This window comes from Argopecten irradians, chromosome 5 (assembly GCF_041381155.1).
Source record: "Argopecten irradians isolate NY chromosome 5, Ai_NY, whole genome shotgun sequence".
Lineage (NCBI taxonomy): Eukaryota > Metazoa > Mollusca > Bivalvia > Pectinida > Pectinidae > Argopecten > Argopecten irradians.
The window spans coordinates 35930715-35950347 of record NC_091138.1 but is presented as its reverse complement, the minus strand read 5'-3'; the positions used below and the strand labels follow the sequence as shown (position 1 = coordinate 35950347).

General features: G+C 36.1%; 1 protein-coding gene across 3 annotated transcripts in view; it reads right to left on the bottom strand.

Annotated features, from left to right (window-relative positions):
• Positions 1-19633, bottom strand: part of LOC138323671 (ankyrin repeat and fibronectin type-III domain-containing protein 1-like) — a 150950-nt gene that overhangs the window by 52291 nt on the left and 79026 nt on the right. For 2 of the 3 annotated variants that reach the window (XM_069268447.1, XM_069268445.1), the window contains one exon: positions 16618-16749. In XM_069268447.1, the coding sequence (XP_069124548.1) occupies positions 16618-16749 (132 nt within the window). Of the gene's footprint in view, positions 1-12697; positions 13801-16617; positions 16750-19633 lie in introns of those variants that run through there. The other variant, XM_069268446.1, reaches the window with a different exon arrangement.

The window sequence follows — 19633 nt, the reverse complement described above, 5'->3', positions numbered from 1 at the left end:
TTGACCTAATTTTACTGGTATATCTACCTTTTACTTATACTGCCATTAAAGATTTGTTATGGTTTTAATAATAAAGCTACAAGCCTTGTCAACCTACTTTAATTATATGTCAGATTAAAATCTTACTTTCTACGAAGAAAATCAAATTTCAGCATTGGTGATGAAGGTTGAAGTTTTTAGTGACCATGTAATTATTTTAATGTGCTGGTCTGGGCAAAAAATACCAGAAGAATAAATATGTAGCTGTTGTAGTAATGGGTCCCTTTATCATAAGGGGAGACAATCTAAATAAATAGTAACCTTTCATGAAATTGATTTATTCTCATTTGTTTTTATTAATTTTGTTTCAATTCTAATTCTTCCATGCAACATTGTTTTAATTTCCTTTTGTCCAATTACATTTCAATCATAATTGTTCACACACCAGGATGCCTAACAATATCAATTTAACACTCAATCATTGTGTAATTATTATTTTTAACGAGCTAAATTCATCAAACAACATCATATTTACATTATGAGATGAAGAACCAGAAAGATTGATGACAATGATAAGGTTGTCATTTCCCCTTTGAGAGCATAAAATCAAACAAATTTTTTTCCTTGACTTGAAATCGCACATTCAAAAATTACAAACATTTTCATTAAAAGTAACAAACACTAATTGGAAAATAAATATGAAAAAGTTATGAAGGAATAAATTCATATTGGTTGACACCCAGATGAAAGGCCTCCAAAGTTTGCAAATTAAATCTGCCTATTGGATGAAAGCAAAAAATTATGCCAATGAATAAACACCAATCTAATTAACTGAAAAGCAAATAACTTTTTTACTTCGGAAAACTTTAAAGGTTATTCTCAAAAAGTCATGATCAATTAATTTCAAATTCACATAAATTCATTTTATTTTGTAACTTTTTCATGTTTTTTATAATTATTTTTGAACAATGCATTGCCATTTACAAATTGAAATATCAGACCTACTTATGTTTGATTCAAGTTCATTTGTGATACCATATACTGCAAAATAATTGTATAACTATTTTACTAGTTGTTGTTTTTATTTCAATCAAGGCCAAAGAAAGCAATTCCACAATAAAGATATCTAAAGCATAAGAAGCCTTCAGTACAATCAAATAAAAGTTAAAACCAAACAATATTTTAAATTTAATAATGAAGTCAAAATTTCGGTTAACACTTGATAAAAAAAATGCAATCTATGTGTATGTGTATACAGTCAGACCTGTCTATAAAGACCACTCAAGGGATTAATAGTCTATATAGACAAGTACCCTTTAAAGTGAACAGTCGGGCAAGGATGGCTAAAGTCGGTAAAAAGGTGTGAATGTATCCAGTATAATTTCTTATGAAATGGAAAAATAAAATCTCTCGTAAAAATCTGTCTGCGTACGAAGAAATTAATTTAAAGTATAGGAATCCTAAAACGTCCTACAGGCTGACTATGTCCGTGGTTACATTTCACGCAGCCTCGCTTTCAATGCTTTCAACTTTTCTTATTTTAATGGTCAGAACTGGGAAACTAAGCAGAACTTGACCGTCGTATTAATATGTGAGAACTTTTGGAAGGCCAATGAAGGCATTTAGACTGGTTTTCTTTACAGACAAGTACCCTTTAAACACAAAGCTAAATTGTGTTACATTTTAATGTCATTTTGGCACCCAATAAAGTTACCTTTTCATAAAGGTGGTAATTTTTAAACATACCAATCACTTTTTTTCTAAATTAGAATAGTCTTGTATAAAAAATGTTGATATCCACATGTCTGTTCATATGTATTAAGAATAAGTATATACATGAGAAAATGCACCTAATTGGAAAGGGGAGATAATTGAGTTGGCATCAATAATCTCAGATTTATAGGTAAAAATATTTGTATGTCCAGCAAATGATCACACATTTCAATAGTATTCATTGTACCTGTAATTAACACCCGAAATTAGCACACCTGTAATCAACACCATGTATTAACACCTGTGTTGTCTAGCACACCTGAAATGGATACCTCTGTTGCCTTGGCAGATATTTGTACAGAAATTGACATTCCTTCGCCACTTTCATTATCAATCCTTAGATAAATGTCAGTTTCATTAAGTCATACAGGAATCTCATTTCACCGTAATTTTATTACCTGTAAAGGTTTGTCTCCAATATTAATTCTGTCATACTGCTGACAAGAATCACCAGAGGACCACTTTGCACTGGAATGCCTATTTGCCGACATGCATTTATCTTGTATGATAAAAACTAAACAAATAAAGACTTGTTCCTAAATCCTTAGATACCTATGTTTCTTAAAAGTGTTGGTGCACTGCCTGTATATGCTCTGTTTGTTCTCAATAATGTATGCTATATTTTGCACTAAAGGTGCTGACTGGCTCAAAAGTAAAGTCCAGCTGTCATACTGAAAATATCTGTATTTCATCTAAAGGAGCTACTTTTAATCCATTCACTGAAGAAATGGAATGAGATATCCTTTCACTTGAGATTTCTAAACTAATTAAAAAAGGCAAAATTAGTGATGTAATGAATTATTTTGAGAATTTCATAAATCTAGACATTTTGTCAAACTGGAGTACCATGACAAGTATTGGTATATGCTTTGTCATCTGATTATTTCAAATTTTGTGTCAAGATTGTTTAAATTCCTTCCTTCTTGGTAGATGTGCCCCATATTCTTAAAGGATAGATGTTCCTATGTCGGATCATGAAAGACTACATACAGCTGATAATTTTTAAGGTCTGTATAGATTTCAGACATCCTGGTTCGTGAACTCTTCAAATCATACCAGGGATCAACATTTGGTTTTGCATAAGTTTGGAATCGTACACAATATCAATAGTATTTCCATTTCAAGTCACACATTATGGTAATATATTAATGAAGTGAAAATTGGGTTTACAAGGAAATCTCAAATGTATGCCACAATAAATGCAGGTCGATAATACCCCAGACTAGCCACAACTGTAACAGATCAATAGGAATAGTAATGAGTTTTATTGTCCGGTCAGTAGGCCACTCTCGGTCAAACTTTACACTTCCTCTTACCAAGGTTAGTTAATAATAACTAAAAATTCTCGGTGAAGGAGAATTGAAAGCTGAAAACCAGTTCAGTCCAACCTGTCTATAATAACCACCCATGGGACAAGGGGAAAGTGGTCTCTATAGGCAAGTGGTCTTTATACACAGGTCAAATTGTGTAATAAATGGTCATTTGGGATCTCCACAAAGTGGTCTCAATAAGCAGGTGGTCTTTATACAGAGGTAGTCGCTAATAGGTAGTCCAATTCTTATCTGCCGTCTAAATTACAGACAAAATTTCAAAACCTTAATTAATATTCAAAACTGAAATCATGAAAGTACAAAATCTAGACAGATATACAGCCAGATCAGCCTAGATCTTCCTTGAAAAAGTAAAAGAATTTATGAACCAGGTGTTTAAGGAGAGTTAGCACTATTTATCATCTCAGTTACCCACAATGACAATCTGTCATCACATCATTGAGTCAAATATTAAACAAGATGCCATTGAGAGTTATTTTAGAAGTATCTAGAAACAGGAAATTTCAATAGGACAAATTAAAATGTCCCCACTTTCATAGGAACTTTGAATGGGACAGGATGGAATGGTAGCGAAGGGACAGGGTGGGGCAGGAAGGGGATGGAACAGACATGGATATGCCTCCTCTCCTATGTGTGGAAGGAACATATAAAAATACTCCTTCATCTCAGGTAACATGACCATGACCACTCAACACCATGAATAGCACAGCAGTTTCTGTAAGTGTATGATCTACAAGCATATTTCAATAATCTAACACACAGGGAATGCAGAAAGAGTAGGTTTTTTCTGTACCTGTGGTATATACAAGTACACACACTCTTTAAGTCACAGGTACAAAAGCCGTCACAATAAATTTCTTCTGGAATTTCTAGATCTAATCATATAAACGTTTCTTTGATACACATTGTGTATGTACTCGCTGCATAGCAATAGCATTCATTACTCAAGGTGTTCAGATCAACGATGTCGATAATATCCGAAAAATGACACCAAATCCAAAAGACCCAGAAAACTGATACACAAGAAAGCGATCCACTCCAAAATTCAAAAGCTCTGTAAAATGTTTCAAGTTTCTTCTTATCAATGGCTAAATGGTACTTATTCGGGTACATAGAGCTACTTCCAAATTCAACACTACATGCATTGTAGGGTTTATAGAGTCACTAAAACAGTATACACGAGATTCGCTAGAAACGAAGGGCCTCAATATTAAATTTATCAGAGAAACTAAATTAAGACATAGAGGAACAATGAAAAGAATAATTACAGATCAAATTAGCTTTCTTTTTTTGTAGTGAAGATAGAATAATTCAGGTTTGGTGTTCATTATTGATGTGAATGAAATTTTGGTGTTAATTATTGATATGAATGAAGTTTTCATTAAGTGAAATAACAATGGCAGTCATACTTTGAAAAGATACATCATCTGTACTGAACAGCTGAAGGAATAATACCTTAGAACCTTCATCCTCTGCTTTAAATGAAAGCAAGACTAGAACCATTCCCTCACTATTTTTAATGGAGAATCAATTCTTCAGTGCAGTTTTTGTATGATGTAAAACTTAAACGCTGAACATGATCAGATGTACGACACCCTGAAGACCACGGATAAATTACAAAAATGATGCAAAAAAACAACTCTGGAATGAAATTTATGTCACAAAGGAATAGTGACTTATTTATAAATCTTTGTTGTACTGTACCTATATAGATACTCACTTATATTCACTTAACACTGTCAGGCATACGTGTTCTCTGAAGCGGAGCCAAGGAAATTTCCAATGGGAGTATAGTTGTCGGAAAGTTTCCTGTGACCAATTTTACTACATGCTATAGCTTACAGTTTCATTTCATATATAGCCACATATCAGCTTTTAATCTCATTGCAGAAATTATTCATTATTGAAAGCCTAGTTGATGACAGTTAATATTATCATAAATAAACATCCAATCACTTTAATGTTAACCAGAGAGCATTAATGTTCCTATAATGGTCAAATGTCAGACACCTTAACCACTCAGTCACCACAACCCAGAGGTGGTGGACTAGTGGTAGAATGTCAGACACCTTAACCACTCAGTCACCACAACCCAGAGGTGGTGGACTAGTGGTAGAATGTCAGACACTTGACAGTCACACAACCGAGTGGTGGACTGTGGTTTGACAACTCAGTCACACAACCCAGAGGTCAGACATCTTAACTACTCAGCCACCACAACCCAGAGGTGGAGGGCTAGTGGTAGAATGTCAGACACTTAACCACTCAGTCACCACAACCCAGAGGTGGTGGACTAGTGGTAGTATGTCAGACACCTTGACAACTCAGTCACCACAACCCAGAGGTGAAAGGATAGTGGTAGAATGTCAGACATCTTAACTACTCAGCCACCACAACCCAGAGATAGAGGGCTAGTGGTAGAATGTCAGACATCTTAAACTCAGTCCACCACAACCCAGAGGTAGAGGCTAGTGGTAGAATGTCAGACACCTTGTAACCACTCAGTCACCACAACCCAGAGGTGGAGGACTAGTGGTAGAATGTCAGACATCTTAACCACTCAGTCACCACAACCCAGAGGTGGAGGGCTAGTGGTAGAATGTCAGACATCTTAACTACTCAGCCACCACAACCCAGAGATAGAGGGCTAGTGGTAGAATGTCAGACACTGTAACCACTCAGTCACCACAACCCAGAGGTGGAGGACTAGTGGTAGAATGTCAGACATCTTAACCACTCAGTCACCACAACCCAGAGGTGAAAGGATAGTGGTAGAATGTCAGACATCTTAACTACTCAGCCACCACAACCCAGAGATAGAGGGCTAGTGGTAGAATGTCAGACACTGTAGCCACTCAGTCACCAAAATCCATGCTAGTGGTAAAATGTCAGATACCTTAACCACCCGGCCACCACAACTTTAACCTTTTGTTTAGATAAACATTATGGACAATAACACATATTCATACTTCACAACCAACTTATTCTTTATACTTGTAAAGAGATATTGAAATGATTCAAGATAAAGTTACAAAGTGTGAACCATAATGAAATTTATTTTTGATGTTGAATAAAGAACTCCTTAAACATGAAATCTCACATCAAGTTACGGAACATTAGCTTTGTAATTCTGAGAAAATGACGATAATTACAGATGACTGAGGTTGATTCTACGCGTGATAACCACCATGGAAAATTAAGCAGCATACCTTCATATTTCAATAGGATTACAAACATCTCATTATCACCAACGAAGGAGAACTAAATGTACAAGTACATTTGTACTATAAATGCAAATAGAAATACAGATACAGCAGCATCTATACTCATTTATTCTACCCAATAAAAGTCCATGTCCTTTTGTGTGTTCTTAATTACCTCGCACGTCATACACGCTACACACTGCATACATGGGAGGCCGTCCTTACATGACCCTGGCTGTTAATAGGACGTTAAAATAATCAAACAAACTAACAAACATCATCACCCCTGGTGTGTTTGGTTTAACGCCAAGATCATCTACGGATATATCAGGTTTAGGTGGAGGAAATCTGGAATACTACGAGCAAAACCACCAACCTGTGTTTGGTACCTCCATAATGCACCAATATGGATTTCAATCTTGGTGCCGAAAGGTAGGGAGCTAATGTGGTCATCTGAAATCAAACCATTTCCTAAGAAAACAGCTTAATGATAGTAAAATGATGTGTTGAATTAGGTAGACTTCAGTACATAATTTCCCTGGTTAAAGTGGTACATTAGTGGTTTATTGGGTAGACTACGGTACATAATTTCCCCGGTTGAAGTGGTACATTTGTGGTTTATTGGGTAGACTACGGTACATAATTTCCCTGGTTGAAGTGGTACATTAGTGTTTTTTTGGGTAGACTACGGTACATAATTTCCCCGGTTGAAGTGGTACATTTGTGGTTTATTGGGTAGACTACGGTACATAATTTCCCCGGTTGAAGTGGTACATTTGTGGTTTATTGGGTAGACTACGGTACATAATTTCCCCGGTTGAAGTGGTACATTTGTGGTTTATTGGGTAGACTACGGTACATAATTTCCCTGGTTGAAGTGGTACATTAGTGGTTTGTTGGGTAGACTACCGTACATAATTTCCCTGGTTGAAGTGGTACATTAGTGGTTTATTGGGTAGACTACCGTACATAATTTCCCTGGTTGAAGTGGTACATTTGTGGTTTATTGGGTAGACTACCGTACATAATTTCCCTGGTTGAAGTGGTACATTAGTGGTTTATTGGGTAGACTACCGTACATAATTTCCCTGGTAAAAGTGGTACATTAGTGGTTTATTGGGTAGACTACAGGTACATAATTTCCCTGGTTGAAGTGGTACATTAGTGGTTTATTGGGTAGACTATGTACATAATTTCCCCGGTTGAAGTGGTACATTTGTGGTTTATTGGGTAGACTATGGTACATAATTTCCTGGTAAAAGTGGTACACCTAGTGGTTTGTTGGGAAGACTACTGTACATAATTTCCCCGGTTGAAGTGGTACATTTGTGGTTTATTGGGTAGACTATGGTACATAATTTCCCTGGTAAAAGTGGTACACTAGTGGTTTGTTGGGAAGACTACCGTACATAATTTCCCTGGTTGAAGTGGTACATTAGTGGTTTATTGGGTAGACTATGGTACATAATTTCCCTGGTAAAAGTGGTACACTAGTGGTTTATTGGGAAGACTACGTACATAATTTCCCTGGTGAAGTGGTACATTTGTGGTTTTTGGGTAGACTATGTACATAATTTCCCTGGTAAAGTTGGTACATTAGTGGTTTATTGGGTAGACTATGTACATAATTTCCCTGGTTAAGTGGTACATTAGTGGTTTATTGGGAAGACTAACGGTACATAATTTCCCTGGTAAAAGTGGTACATTAGTGGTTTATTGGGTAGACTATGGTACATAATTTCCCTGGTAAAAGTGGTACACTAGTGGTTTGTTGGGTAGACTACCGTACATAATTTCCCTGGTTGAAGTGGTACATTAGTGGTTTATTGGGTAGACTATGGTACATAATTTCCCTGGTAAAAGTGTTTTATTGGGTAGACTACGGTACATAATTTCCCTGGTTGAAGTGGTACATTAGTGGTTTATTGGGTAGACTACGGTACATAATTTCCCCGGTTGAAGTGGTACATTAGTGGTTTATTGGGTAGACTACGGTACATAATTTCCCCGGTTGAAGTGGTACATTTGTGGTTTATTGGGAAGACTAACGTACATAATTTTCCCTGGTTGAAGTGGTACATTAGTGGTTTATTGGGTAGACTACGGTACATAATTTCCCTGGTTGAAGTGGTACATTTGTGGTTTATTGGGTAGACTACGGTACATAATTTCCCCGGTTGAAGTGGTACATTTGTGGTTTATTGGGTAGACTACCGTACATAATTTCCCTGGTTGAAGTGGTACATTAGTGGTTTATTGGGTAGACTACCGTACATAATTTCCCCGGTTGAAGTGGTACATTTGTGGTTTATTGGGTAGACTATGGGTACATAATTTCCCCTGGTAAAAGTGGTACACTAGTGGTTTATTGGGTAGACTACCGTACATAATTTCCCTGGTTGAAGTGGTACATTAGTGGTTTATTGGGTAGACTACGGTACATAATTTCCCTGGTTGAAGTGGTACATTAGTGGTTTATTGGGTAGACTACGTACATAATTTCCCTGGTTGAAGTGGTACATTAGTGGTTTATTGGGTAGACTACCGTACATAATTTCCCCGGTTGAAGTGGTACATTTGTGGTTTATTGGGTAGACTAGGTACATAATTTCCCTGGTAAAAGTGGTACATATTGTGGTTTATTGGGTAGACTACGTACATAATTTCCCTGGTTGAAGTGGTACATAAGTGGTTTATTGGGTAGACTACCGTACATAATTTCCCTGGTTGAAGTGGTACACTAGTGGTTTATTGGGTACACTACCGTACATAATTTCCCTGGTAAAAGTGGTACACTAGTGGTTTGTTGGGAAGACTAACGTACATAATTTCCCTGGTTGAAGTGGTATACTCTAGTATCTGTAAGATTAATGGGTTTAAGTCAGTTGACATTACAGATTGAAGTGTTGTTATCTAGCCAGTAAAATCAAGGGTATACCATTCCTTACCTACTTTTGTTACACCTTTACATTTCTATGGCTGGTTTTATATAGTTGTAAAAACCTTTGCTAACAACATTTACCTGGATTAGTTACGATCTTAATGCTAATTGAAAACAACCTGTGCCGTTATCTAAACACTGACACACAAAGAATGTAAGATATTTCAAAAGTATGTTCCGAAAGTTTTTACAACTGATAAACATTGTAATTTAAACATGACTATCTGTTATATTGAATTTTGATTTACTGTTTAAATTTTTGACATACAAGCCTCTCGGTTCTGATAAACACATACTTATATAATCATGCATTATAATGTTGTATGACGATTTTTAGATCTACAACAACTCTATTGCGCCAATCTGGCTTAGCTTTAAATAGAACTTTTCTTTCTCTAAAAAGACATAATCTGAAAATTAGAACAGCATTCAATTACAGTCAAACGTGTCTATAAAGACCACTTAGAGGACAAGGAAAAAAGGGTCTGTATCGCCAAGAAGTAAAATTGTGACCATTTTGGACCCTAAACAAGTGGTTTTATTAGTCAGGTAGCCTTTACACAGAGGTGGTCACTATGGCAGGTTTTACTGCATCTTATTGGATGTCACATTTACGAATATGATGTTATTGGAAAAACAAAGCCAGAGTACCCTGGGAAAAAAACACTGCTTCATGATCAAAGCCAGAAAACCCTGAGAAAAACCATTGCTTCATGATCAAAGCCAGGGAAACCTGAGAAAAAACCACTGCTTCGTGATCAAAGCCAGGGTACCCTGGGAAAAAACCATTGCTTCATGATCAAATCCAGGGTACCCTGAGAAAAAACCACTGCTTCATGATCAAAGCCAGGGAAACCTGAGAAAAACCACTGCTTCATGATCAAATCCAGAAAACCCTGAGAAAAAACCACTGCTTCATGATCAAAGCCAGGGTACCCTGAGAAAAAACCACTGCTTCATGATCAAAGCCAGAGTACCCTGAGAAAAACCACTGCTTCATGATCAAAGCCAGGGTAACCTGAGAAAAACCACTGCTTCATGATCAAAGCCAGGGTACCCTGAGAAAAACCACTGCTTCATGGTCAAAGCCAGAAAACCCTGAGAAAAACCACTGCTTCGTGGTCAATACCTTACATTACTCCCCATTGAATGTCAGTCACCTTAGCAACTCAGCCACCTGGGCCCTATTCTGATGATAAAATTTTTTTCCAACGGTGACATAGGTGTTTTAACTTTGCTTATGTATTTGACAAAATTAATTTCATAAAGAACCTTACTAAGAACCCAATATACATCACAGTAAATGATGACCTTTAGCTTTGACCTTCAATATACCAACTGTTGTGTAAACACATTATTTTGTTAAAATTCATCCGTTTTATACGATAGAAGTGAATGAAAAGAGATTTCCTAAAGCTAATGGATGTTATTACACTTGAACACCTCCTGTGAGTTCAGAAGTTCCTGCTAGGTGACCTACGCCTTCAACACCATGATAAATGGACAATCACCTTTGACAATACCCGCCTTTAAAACTGCGGGAGACATTACACAATTGTCAGACAGCAATACGATTCTACGTACAAATATATAATATGTTCTGTTGCCCTTTTAAAAAGTAATGAAAACGTGCAGTTGAAATACAGCGTCAAGCTTGGCCAGTTTTAGCCTTGTGTCAAATACATTGCAAAGCTCCACACAGCTACATAAATGGCTTATGGCCTTTTCATCTTTTCTGATGTATGTACTAGTAAACAGTAAACATATATAACAACCATGGACCTTGGTTTTTTAATTTGTTTTCTTAAAAGTATAGTTATCATTCAAAGTTGTAAATTTTAATTTCATTTTTAAAGTAAATTCTTTGAGCATTCATACATTTCATAATTATTGTCACAAATGAATTTTAAGACCTTCAAACATGCATAAAGTTATTGGTTTAATTAAAGAATACACTTGGTATTAAATAGCAATAAATGTTTACATATGTTGATATGAGCAAGTGTATTTGTACTTACAAGCACAAACAAACCTATTTCTTCAAAGTAAATAAATTTTTATTGAAAATCTTGATAAATATTTACTTCCAGCTAAAAAAAAATAAGTTAAACATTTTTGGAATCATGCTATGTACTTCAATAAAATATAAAAAATCTGAGGAAGTAATTTGTGAATATAACTAGATTGTTTTCAGGTTTTGTGCAAGATTTGATATTGTTGTTTAAGACTTGTTTTTATGTACACAAATCAAGCTCTTGTGCGTCTGTTTAGAGGTGAACTGCATGTCTTTTTATTGATGAAATATTTTGATAATTTTAAGTTTATAATGAATTTGTTTTACAGAGGTATATATCTTTTGATGGATCTGGCTTTACTCACTGTAGCATTAATTGCTATACTGACAATGTGATTGCATGTCTTGAGGCCAATCACAACCGCTATCTGTATCGGAGGCAGACATTTTTTGATGTCTTGATCCAGAAAAGTACAATCATGACTGCTGCAACTCTCTTACAATAACAAAGTCTAGCCAGAAACGTTTCTGATAGATCGTTCGTCAAGTTGTCCCTAGTATACCACAACCCTACCTCCCTCCACGGTTCAGCACTGTTATATTCAGACACTTTTCACCCTAAAGGGGACATGATGCGAATTGAAAAAGCATGGAGCAAGACCTAGAGGTCAAGTGATATATTTTAAATGAACCACATTTGAGAAAGCAAGATGAATTATAGCATCCTTGTTCGGCTCAACAAAGGATGTATTGCTAAGTCGGTAAAGTTTTGTACAAAATATTTTCAATTGATCAATCTAACTTCTCGTCGTTATGTCTTGTAGATACAAATGACTCCCTTTTCCCGATCACTATCCCATAAATACCACTACCCTTTTTTCTTCCCCATAGATACTGATATATATATTGATCATTTTTCTTCATTTCTGCCAATAGATACATTTGACCTTTAAAGATGCTCCACGGCCGACAGAGCATAAATGATATTCATTATTTGAACAATAATTGGTGTTTAATCATGTATATATATGTCTAATTAACACAAAAAATAATATAAAATAATTTGTTTTGCCTTTGGTGCATGCGCAATCAGTATTTCATTCCATATAGGATATAGTGCCACAGAATTTTTTCGGGATGCAATTTATTTTTTTCATATTTTATACTTGAATAAAAAATAGAAGCTCAAACTTTCCAATGGTGAAAATGGTGTAAAGTAAGTAACTTTTGTGACTGAAGAAAAATACGGAATCGTCTGCTCTTGTTTTTGATAGTGATAAAATACCATTTGTCGGCGGTGGAGCATCTTTAATTGTCTTCATCACTGCCCCATCAATACAACTAACCCCTTTTCCCCCAATTCTGACCTTTAAATACCTCTGAAATCTTTGTATTTCATATCTACAAATGATCTCTTTTGGCCTTCTCCGACTGACAGATAAATATACAAACTTACGTGGCCTCATCGGGGGAAGGTTGGGTAGAATTTGAAATGAAGGTGGAGACTGAATGTCTTTTTCATTTTCGTCCTCCTCCGAAGAAAATCCTTTAAATCCCTCACTACGACAACGAGTCAACATCATATGCTCTCCACCTTTCTTCGCCTTCCAAGATCCGATTCGCTGCAAATCTTGCATCTTTGTCTTCTTTTGACCAAGGACACTTTTTGCGAACTTTTGAATTTCCATTTTCATAGTGGAACAGTTTCTCTTTGTTTCTTTTTAATAATATCTGACAATTCACAGGTATTCAAATTTATTTGATGTATAATCATCCCTCAAGTTTTTGAACAGGATGTTTTACCTTGTTATGATCAACTGAGGGTTCAGATATTCTCTTAAATATTTGAACATCATTAACCATAGCTGACATCAAAAGGTGAGTATACTCCATACTTATTACTATCTTCAATGTCAGAAATAGACTGTTCAATATTCCACAAGGTTCCTGTTCAAGTATTTCTATGAATGTCTTAAGGTTTGCCTTTAGATCCGAGATTTAAACATCACATTTGATATGTCAAAATGCCAGAAAATCCACATTTGTTGAAAATCCATTATATGATTCCTGCCTCGTCAGGTAAAGTAGTCGTCATATATCACTCGCGGGGGCCAGGAATGTGTCTACCTTTTAACAAGTAATGTCATTTATAGTAGACAAGTACCTACTACCGATCATCTGATGATGTATCGATGACATAGATCCGACTCACAAAATAACTTCCAGTGACCCACACATCAACTGCTCTGCTGGTAATACTTGTTCGTTTGTTTGTATACACAAACATGTGAGAAGCCAAAAAACAAACAAATGTCAATAATAAATACATAAATCCATTTTACGTGTTAAGAGAATATGATGTCTCCTTCCAATGACTCAGACAGACAAATACAGTAGGTAAAATTTTCAATCCAATGTAGAATTCCATGATCATAAACTGGTATTCTGGTAAAATGTTCTTAAAATATCTTCAGAGTCACAACAAATCTTCTTTCTACCGCAAGTCTATACGAGTTGTGCCTGCTCAGGTAAAAATTAGGCTCTTCACCGGAAAAGGTAAGTGATCATTTTGTGTATAGGTATATATACATAGAGTACACACCTTGATTTCTCTTACCTGATACTTACAGGTAACACACAAAAGCCATAAGTACATATATCTGGTATTGTGTGTACACATAGAGGTAAATGGAAATCCTGATTCCTTTCACGGTCTCCGAGGATAGAGATAGGATCAGTGGTTAGCGGGACAAGTGTTCACCGCTCAAACTTTCTAATGCCACCGACACAGTGACACTGACGCTTGATTAACTAATTAGGAGCAGATCTACCTGTACTCTGAGTAAATGTCCAATTAAATCACACCTACTGTCTTTTTTACCTGAAAATGTACAGGTGTTTGACCTAGTCTTGTTCACCTGCATGAATTTCAGCCCTTGGGTCGCATAAGTGTGTCCAAATGTCAGGTGCACACCCGGTATAACAATAGGTCAACAAAACAGGTGAGAAATCAATCCAATTAGCACAGGTAAGATAAACGCCGCTGATTTGTACTTATCACAGTAAGTGACTGTTTGTGGACCAGTGAAACGTAGGCATGTGGTCGTCACAAAATCAATTATCTTTTGATTAAACATATTTATAGTATAAAAACAAACCAAATGGTTGGTGAAACGTTCGGTGAGTTGTTGACTATAAGTATGTCTGATAGTCTATGACCGCTTATACAAACACAAACATCAATTATCAAACGAATTTCATTGAAATAAAAAATCTTTAAAACCAATGGATGGACCTCTGACTGCAATTTTCAATAATTCATGAAAACACTTCTGCCTAGTTCATGAAGCCTTGTTAGCTTAATCTGAATTTTTTTATCTTTTAATTGATTTTAATTCAAACATTTCACACTTTAATAATCCACAATTGATGAATGTATTTCTGTAAAATTATCACAATACTCTTGTTAACTAGATTTACTTCAAATGTTTTATTGTAAAAACAAATTCAACATATTTCTTTCAATATCTAAAAAGTTAATTTTAAGCTGATAAGATCCTCACACAATTGATCACATATTCTCTGTGTTGGATCGGTTGGTGATAAAGAATGGCAATGAATGTACAGGATGATGTTACAATACCATCAAATGGTAACATGTTAATAAAACATGATGTAGTGTTATAGACATGATTTATAACAGGTATCTCCAGTGAATAGACAGATACAGTCAGTGTTTGTATTGGACTAGATGGGTCGATTTCCACGCTCAACTCGGATATATCTCCATTAGAAAAATGAACATGCTGATTTCACAGGAACTGATACTACATATAAATCAGCAACCATGTCAGTTTTCTTTTTTAAAAACAAAGATATAACGGTTGTTTTCCTTTTGTTGATGTGTATGGAAGAGTATTCATACAACAAGAGGCCCATGGGCCTTAACAGTCACCTAAGTTTGGATACAGAATGAAATAAAGACATATAAACACTATATATTGGCCCACCAGGCCCTTGAAGTCAGTCAGTGATTTTATAAATTTGACTTTTTTATCAATCAAAATTATTTGGTTCCATCAAATCTTTGAATTCAGAAGATTTTTGAAATTATAGCTATTTTGACCCCTTATAGCCCCACCCCTCTGGCCCCTAAAGGTCAACTAGGACCAGTATTGATAAGATGTTATCTCAGGCTAATAATTATAACCCAGTTTGACTAATTTCCTATGAAAACTAAGCAATTAAAGTTCATAAATGTGTTTTTCCTTTATAAACTATAGGAAACTTGACCCTCTCCCCAGGGGGAAACTTGGGACCCAAGGGTCATGTAATTCACAATTTTTTTAAAGAACCTTATGAACTTTCCATCTATGAAGAGTATTTGATTCTACCAGTTCAAGAACTTCAGAAGAAAATTTTTGAAGTTTTAGCAAATTTGACCCCTTTTGGCCCCGCCCCTAAGTCCCCTGGGGGTCAGTCATAGAAAATTTGTTAATAGGATTCAATGGCCATTTCATAGGGATATTTCTGATGATGTTTGACTAATTTCCTATAACAAATGACCAAATAATGCTCCAAAATGTGTTTTCCCTATATAAACTATAATAAACTTAACCCCCACCCCAGGGGAAAACCTGAGACCCCAGGTTCACATTATTCACAATTTTTGTAGAGGGCTTTATGACCTTTCTATCCATGAAGAGTATTTAATTCTACCATATATGTGAGTAAAGAAGAAGATTTTTAAATTTTAGTCAATTTTACCCCTTTTGGCCCCTCCCACAGCCCCCTGGGGGAGTGGTGGTCATATACAGTTCACAATTTTAATTGGCCTTATGCCTTAGAAGGTTTGTGCAAAATTTCGTTGAAATTGCTTCAGTGGTTTTGGAGAAGATGTCGAAAATGTAAAAAGTTTATCGTCACACAAAGGATGACGACGGACAAAAGGCGATTAGAATAGGTCACCATGAGACTTCATCTCAGGTGACCTAAAAACTGTAGTCTCGACTCTTCATCAATATCTTGTGTCTATAAATAGTGAAAATCACCTTGACCTTGCACCCTTTGGGAATTGTAAACTGGTACAATTTCATTGTTCATGGATGACTGAACACAATTTTTATGAATATTTTCCTGATTAACCTGAATTGATATTTCACCCAGTGCCAATCAAGCCACACTGGTATATATGGCACATAAAGATATTGCTTTTTTCATTTTCTTGCCCTGATATTGATGCCGTATACATGTTTGTAGTTGGACACGGGCAAATATCATCTGGTGAGTGGGCAATTTATAGGGTCCAACACCTGTTGTATTAGACAATATCAGATCCAGATAATACATCACTATATCCAGAATCAAGTAACTTACCATCAGCATGGTTTGCAGGATTCTTGTGAAAGATGCGACGGCGTTCCCGACTAAGGCTGCGAGGTCGTGATTTCTGGGACTTACTGCGGACCAGTGTTTTACTACAGCCACTGTCACAGGAGCCGGAATACTCTGAAATGATCATACCAAATATGGGCATAAAAAAGTATATCGTATAATGTTTTTTTTTGCCAGTGTCTAATTTGTGGTATTTTCGCCATAACAGAGCTTGGCGATAATTAAACTGGCGAATATCAGTTGAGTATGGGTAAGCCTATATGAGATGCCATCCAATAATTGGTATTATATATACACAGTCGATCTACCTGTGGGCAATCTTGTGGGCCTATTGAATGTCAATAAAGAATTATCGCTAATAATTATGGTCATGGTAACACAAATAGATATCTAAATCTTGAATGTCACTTTGTTACTCTCTAAATAAGTCTGATTTTGATATCCTATTTCACCCTGACTGTTTCTTACCCTTTTTGCACTGATTCCTCATAATAAATTGACAATGATGAATGATACAATATTGCTCCTTTTAGCTATAAAAAGTTTGTGTCGGAGGCGGACTCCCATTATATATATCAGCTCATACAGTATAACCATTCCTTAGGGGGTGAGATGTTTATATAAGGGTTGTCTGTATTTGGAAATAAGTAAATGCTGTCTATCCCCAGGAGTAACCACACGTGTTGGAGCAATGGATGGTCGGGGTAATGGTAGTGACACTAAAATATTCATCTCTTTAGGCAGCCCTTCGAGAGGTTATCGCATGTTCTGGTGAACACCGGGTGCAAACCCGTACCAAAAATAGCTAACAACACACAAATTATGACACATTGCCACCAATTTTCAAGACAAATGACGCTGTTTTCGTCTCTCCGTAATTCTATGATTAATTTCAGATACCAAAATGTCTTCTTGAAATGGTACACAATTAGTCCTTTACATGCAAGTAAATGGACATTTGATAATACTACCAGAAATACGGGTTAATGTCAGAAGATCATACAAATATAACATTACGTTATATCAAAAGGCTGCTGTATATATATATATACCTATCAGTTTGATGCCTTGAAGAATTGGTCTCTTGCAAAGAACAGAGAGCAACATTCAAGCCCAATTTAGAATTTTAAAGATTAAAATTGTAAATAAACAAAACATTCTGAAAAAAACCTGTTTGACCTTTAGTACAAATTGAGATGACAGGAATATGAACTGCCGAGTTTATTACCAATATCACAACCAATTAGTGTAGCAAAATTAGAAAATCAATTCTCACTTTCTCTGGATTCCCATTGGTGTTGGTCAACGGTGTCGGTCTCCAATAAATACCGTAGCTCTGTAAGAAGCTGGTATCGTAAGGTGTTGATAAATTCCCAGAGCTACGATATTGCCCTTTGTTTTAATTAGCTAACTTGTTGCTCACCGTGGCATAAAAATATTATCATTATTCTTCATTCTTGGTGAATTTGGAAGGCAAATGTTAGGGTAACCATGACGACACCTTGCTCGTTATCGCGGTGTGCACTTTGTGTGTAAGCATTGAGCTAGCACAAAAGAATTAGTTTCAACAAATCATTTTGACAGCCAAATCAATAGGGTGGCAGAGGAAATGGGAAACACAGTATTTTTTCTCTCTCTCCTGCTGAACCGTCCAATATTAAGAAGAAATGTGGCAGCATACTTTACCTAAGGTATTCAAGGTGACAAAGAATTATTTAAATTCTGCACTTTGATGATTTCTTAAGCTAATTATCTAGCAGTTTATTACTGAAATTGGGGTTGGAATGATCTAGAAGCTTAAATTTAGTGGGTTTATGTTTAGCAATTATACACAAAGTGTCAAAACATAAATCAATCTACAAATTCTAATATCTACTGCAACCTTTGAAAACTAAAACCTCTTTTGTGTTAATCCTATTATCTAACATGGCATCATCAGCTATGTTGAGCTAAGGGAAGTCTCTGTATGGTGAATTTGTGAGAAGTCTTGCTGGACTGCAGTATACTTGTTTCATAGTCTTGCTAGGCTACAGTATACCTGTTCCATAGTCTTGCTAGGCTGCTGTATACTTGTTTCATAGTCTTGCTAGGCTACAGTATACCTGTTCCATAGTCTTGCTAGGCTGCAGTATACTTGTTTCATAGTCTTGCTAGGCTACAGTATACCTGTTCCATAGTCTTGCTAGGCTACAGTATACCTGTTCCATAGTCTTGCTAGGCTACAGTATACTTGTTTCATAGTCTTGCTAGAATACTTGTCTGATAGTCTGTACTGTGTATACTTTGCATAGTCTTGCTAGGCTACAGTATACCTGTTGCTAGTAAGTATGCTCTAGGCTGCGTATACTGTTTATAGTCTTGCTAGGCTACAGTATACCTGTTCTGCATAGTCTTGCTAGGCTACAGTATACTGTGTTTCATAGTCTTGCTAGGCTAGGCAGTATACTGTTGCATAGTCTTGCTAGGCTACAGTATACCTGTTCCATAGTCTTGCTAGGCTACAGTATACTTGTTTCATAGTCTTGCTAGGCTACAGTATACTTGTTCCATAGTCTTGCTAGGCTACAGTATACCTGTTCCATAGTCTTGCTAGGCTGTATACTGTTCATAGTCTTGCTAGGCTACAGTATACCTGTTCCATAGTCTTGCTAGGCTACAGTATACCTCATGTCTGTTTCATAGTCTTGCTAGGCTACAGTATACTGTTTCATAGTCTTGCTAGGCTACAGTATACCTTGTTTCATAGTCTTGCTAGGCTACAGTATACTTGTTTGTTTCATAGTCTTGCTAGGCTACAGTATACCTGTGTCCATAGTCTTGCTAGGCTACAGTATACCTGTTTCATAGTCTTGCTAGGCTGTGTAGTATAGTTGTACATGTTTGCCATAGTCTTGCTAGGCTACAGTATACTTGTCTGTTTCATAGTCTTGCTAGGCTACAGTATACTTGTGTTATAGTCTTGCTAGGCTACATAGTACTGTTTCATAGTCTTGCTAGG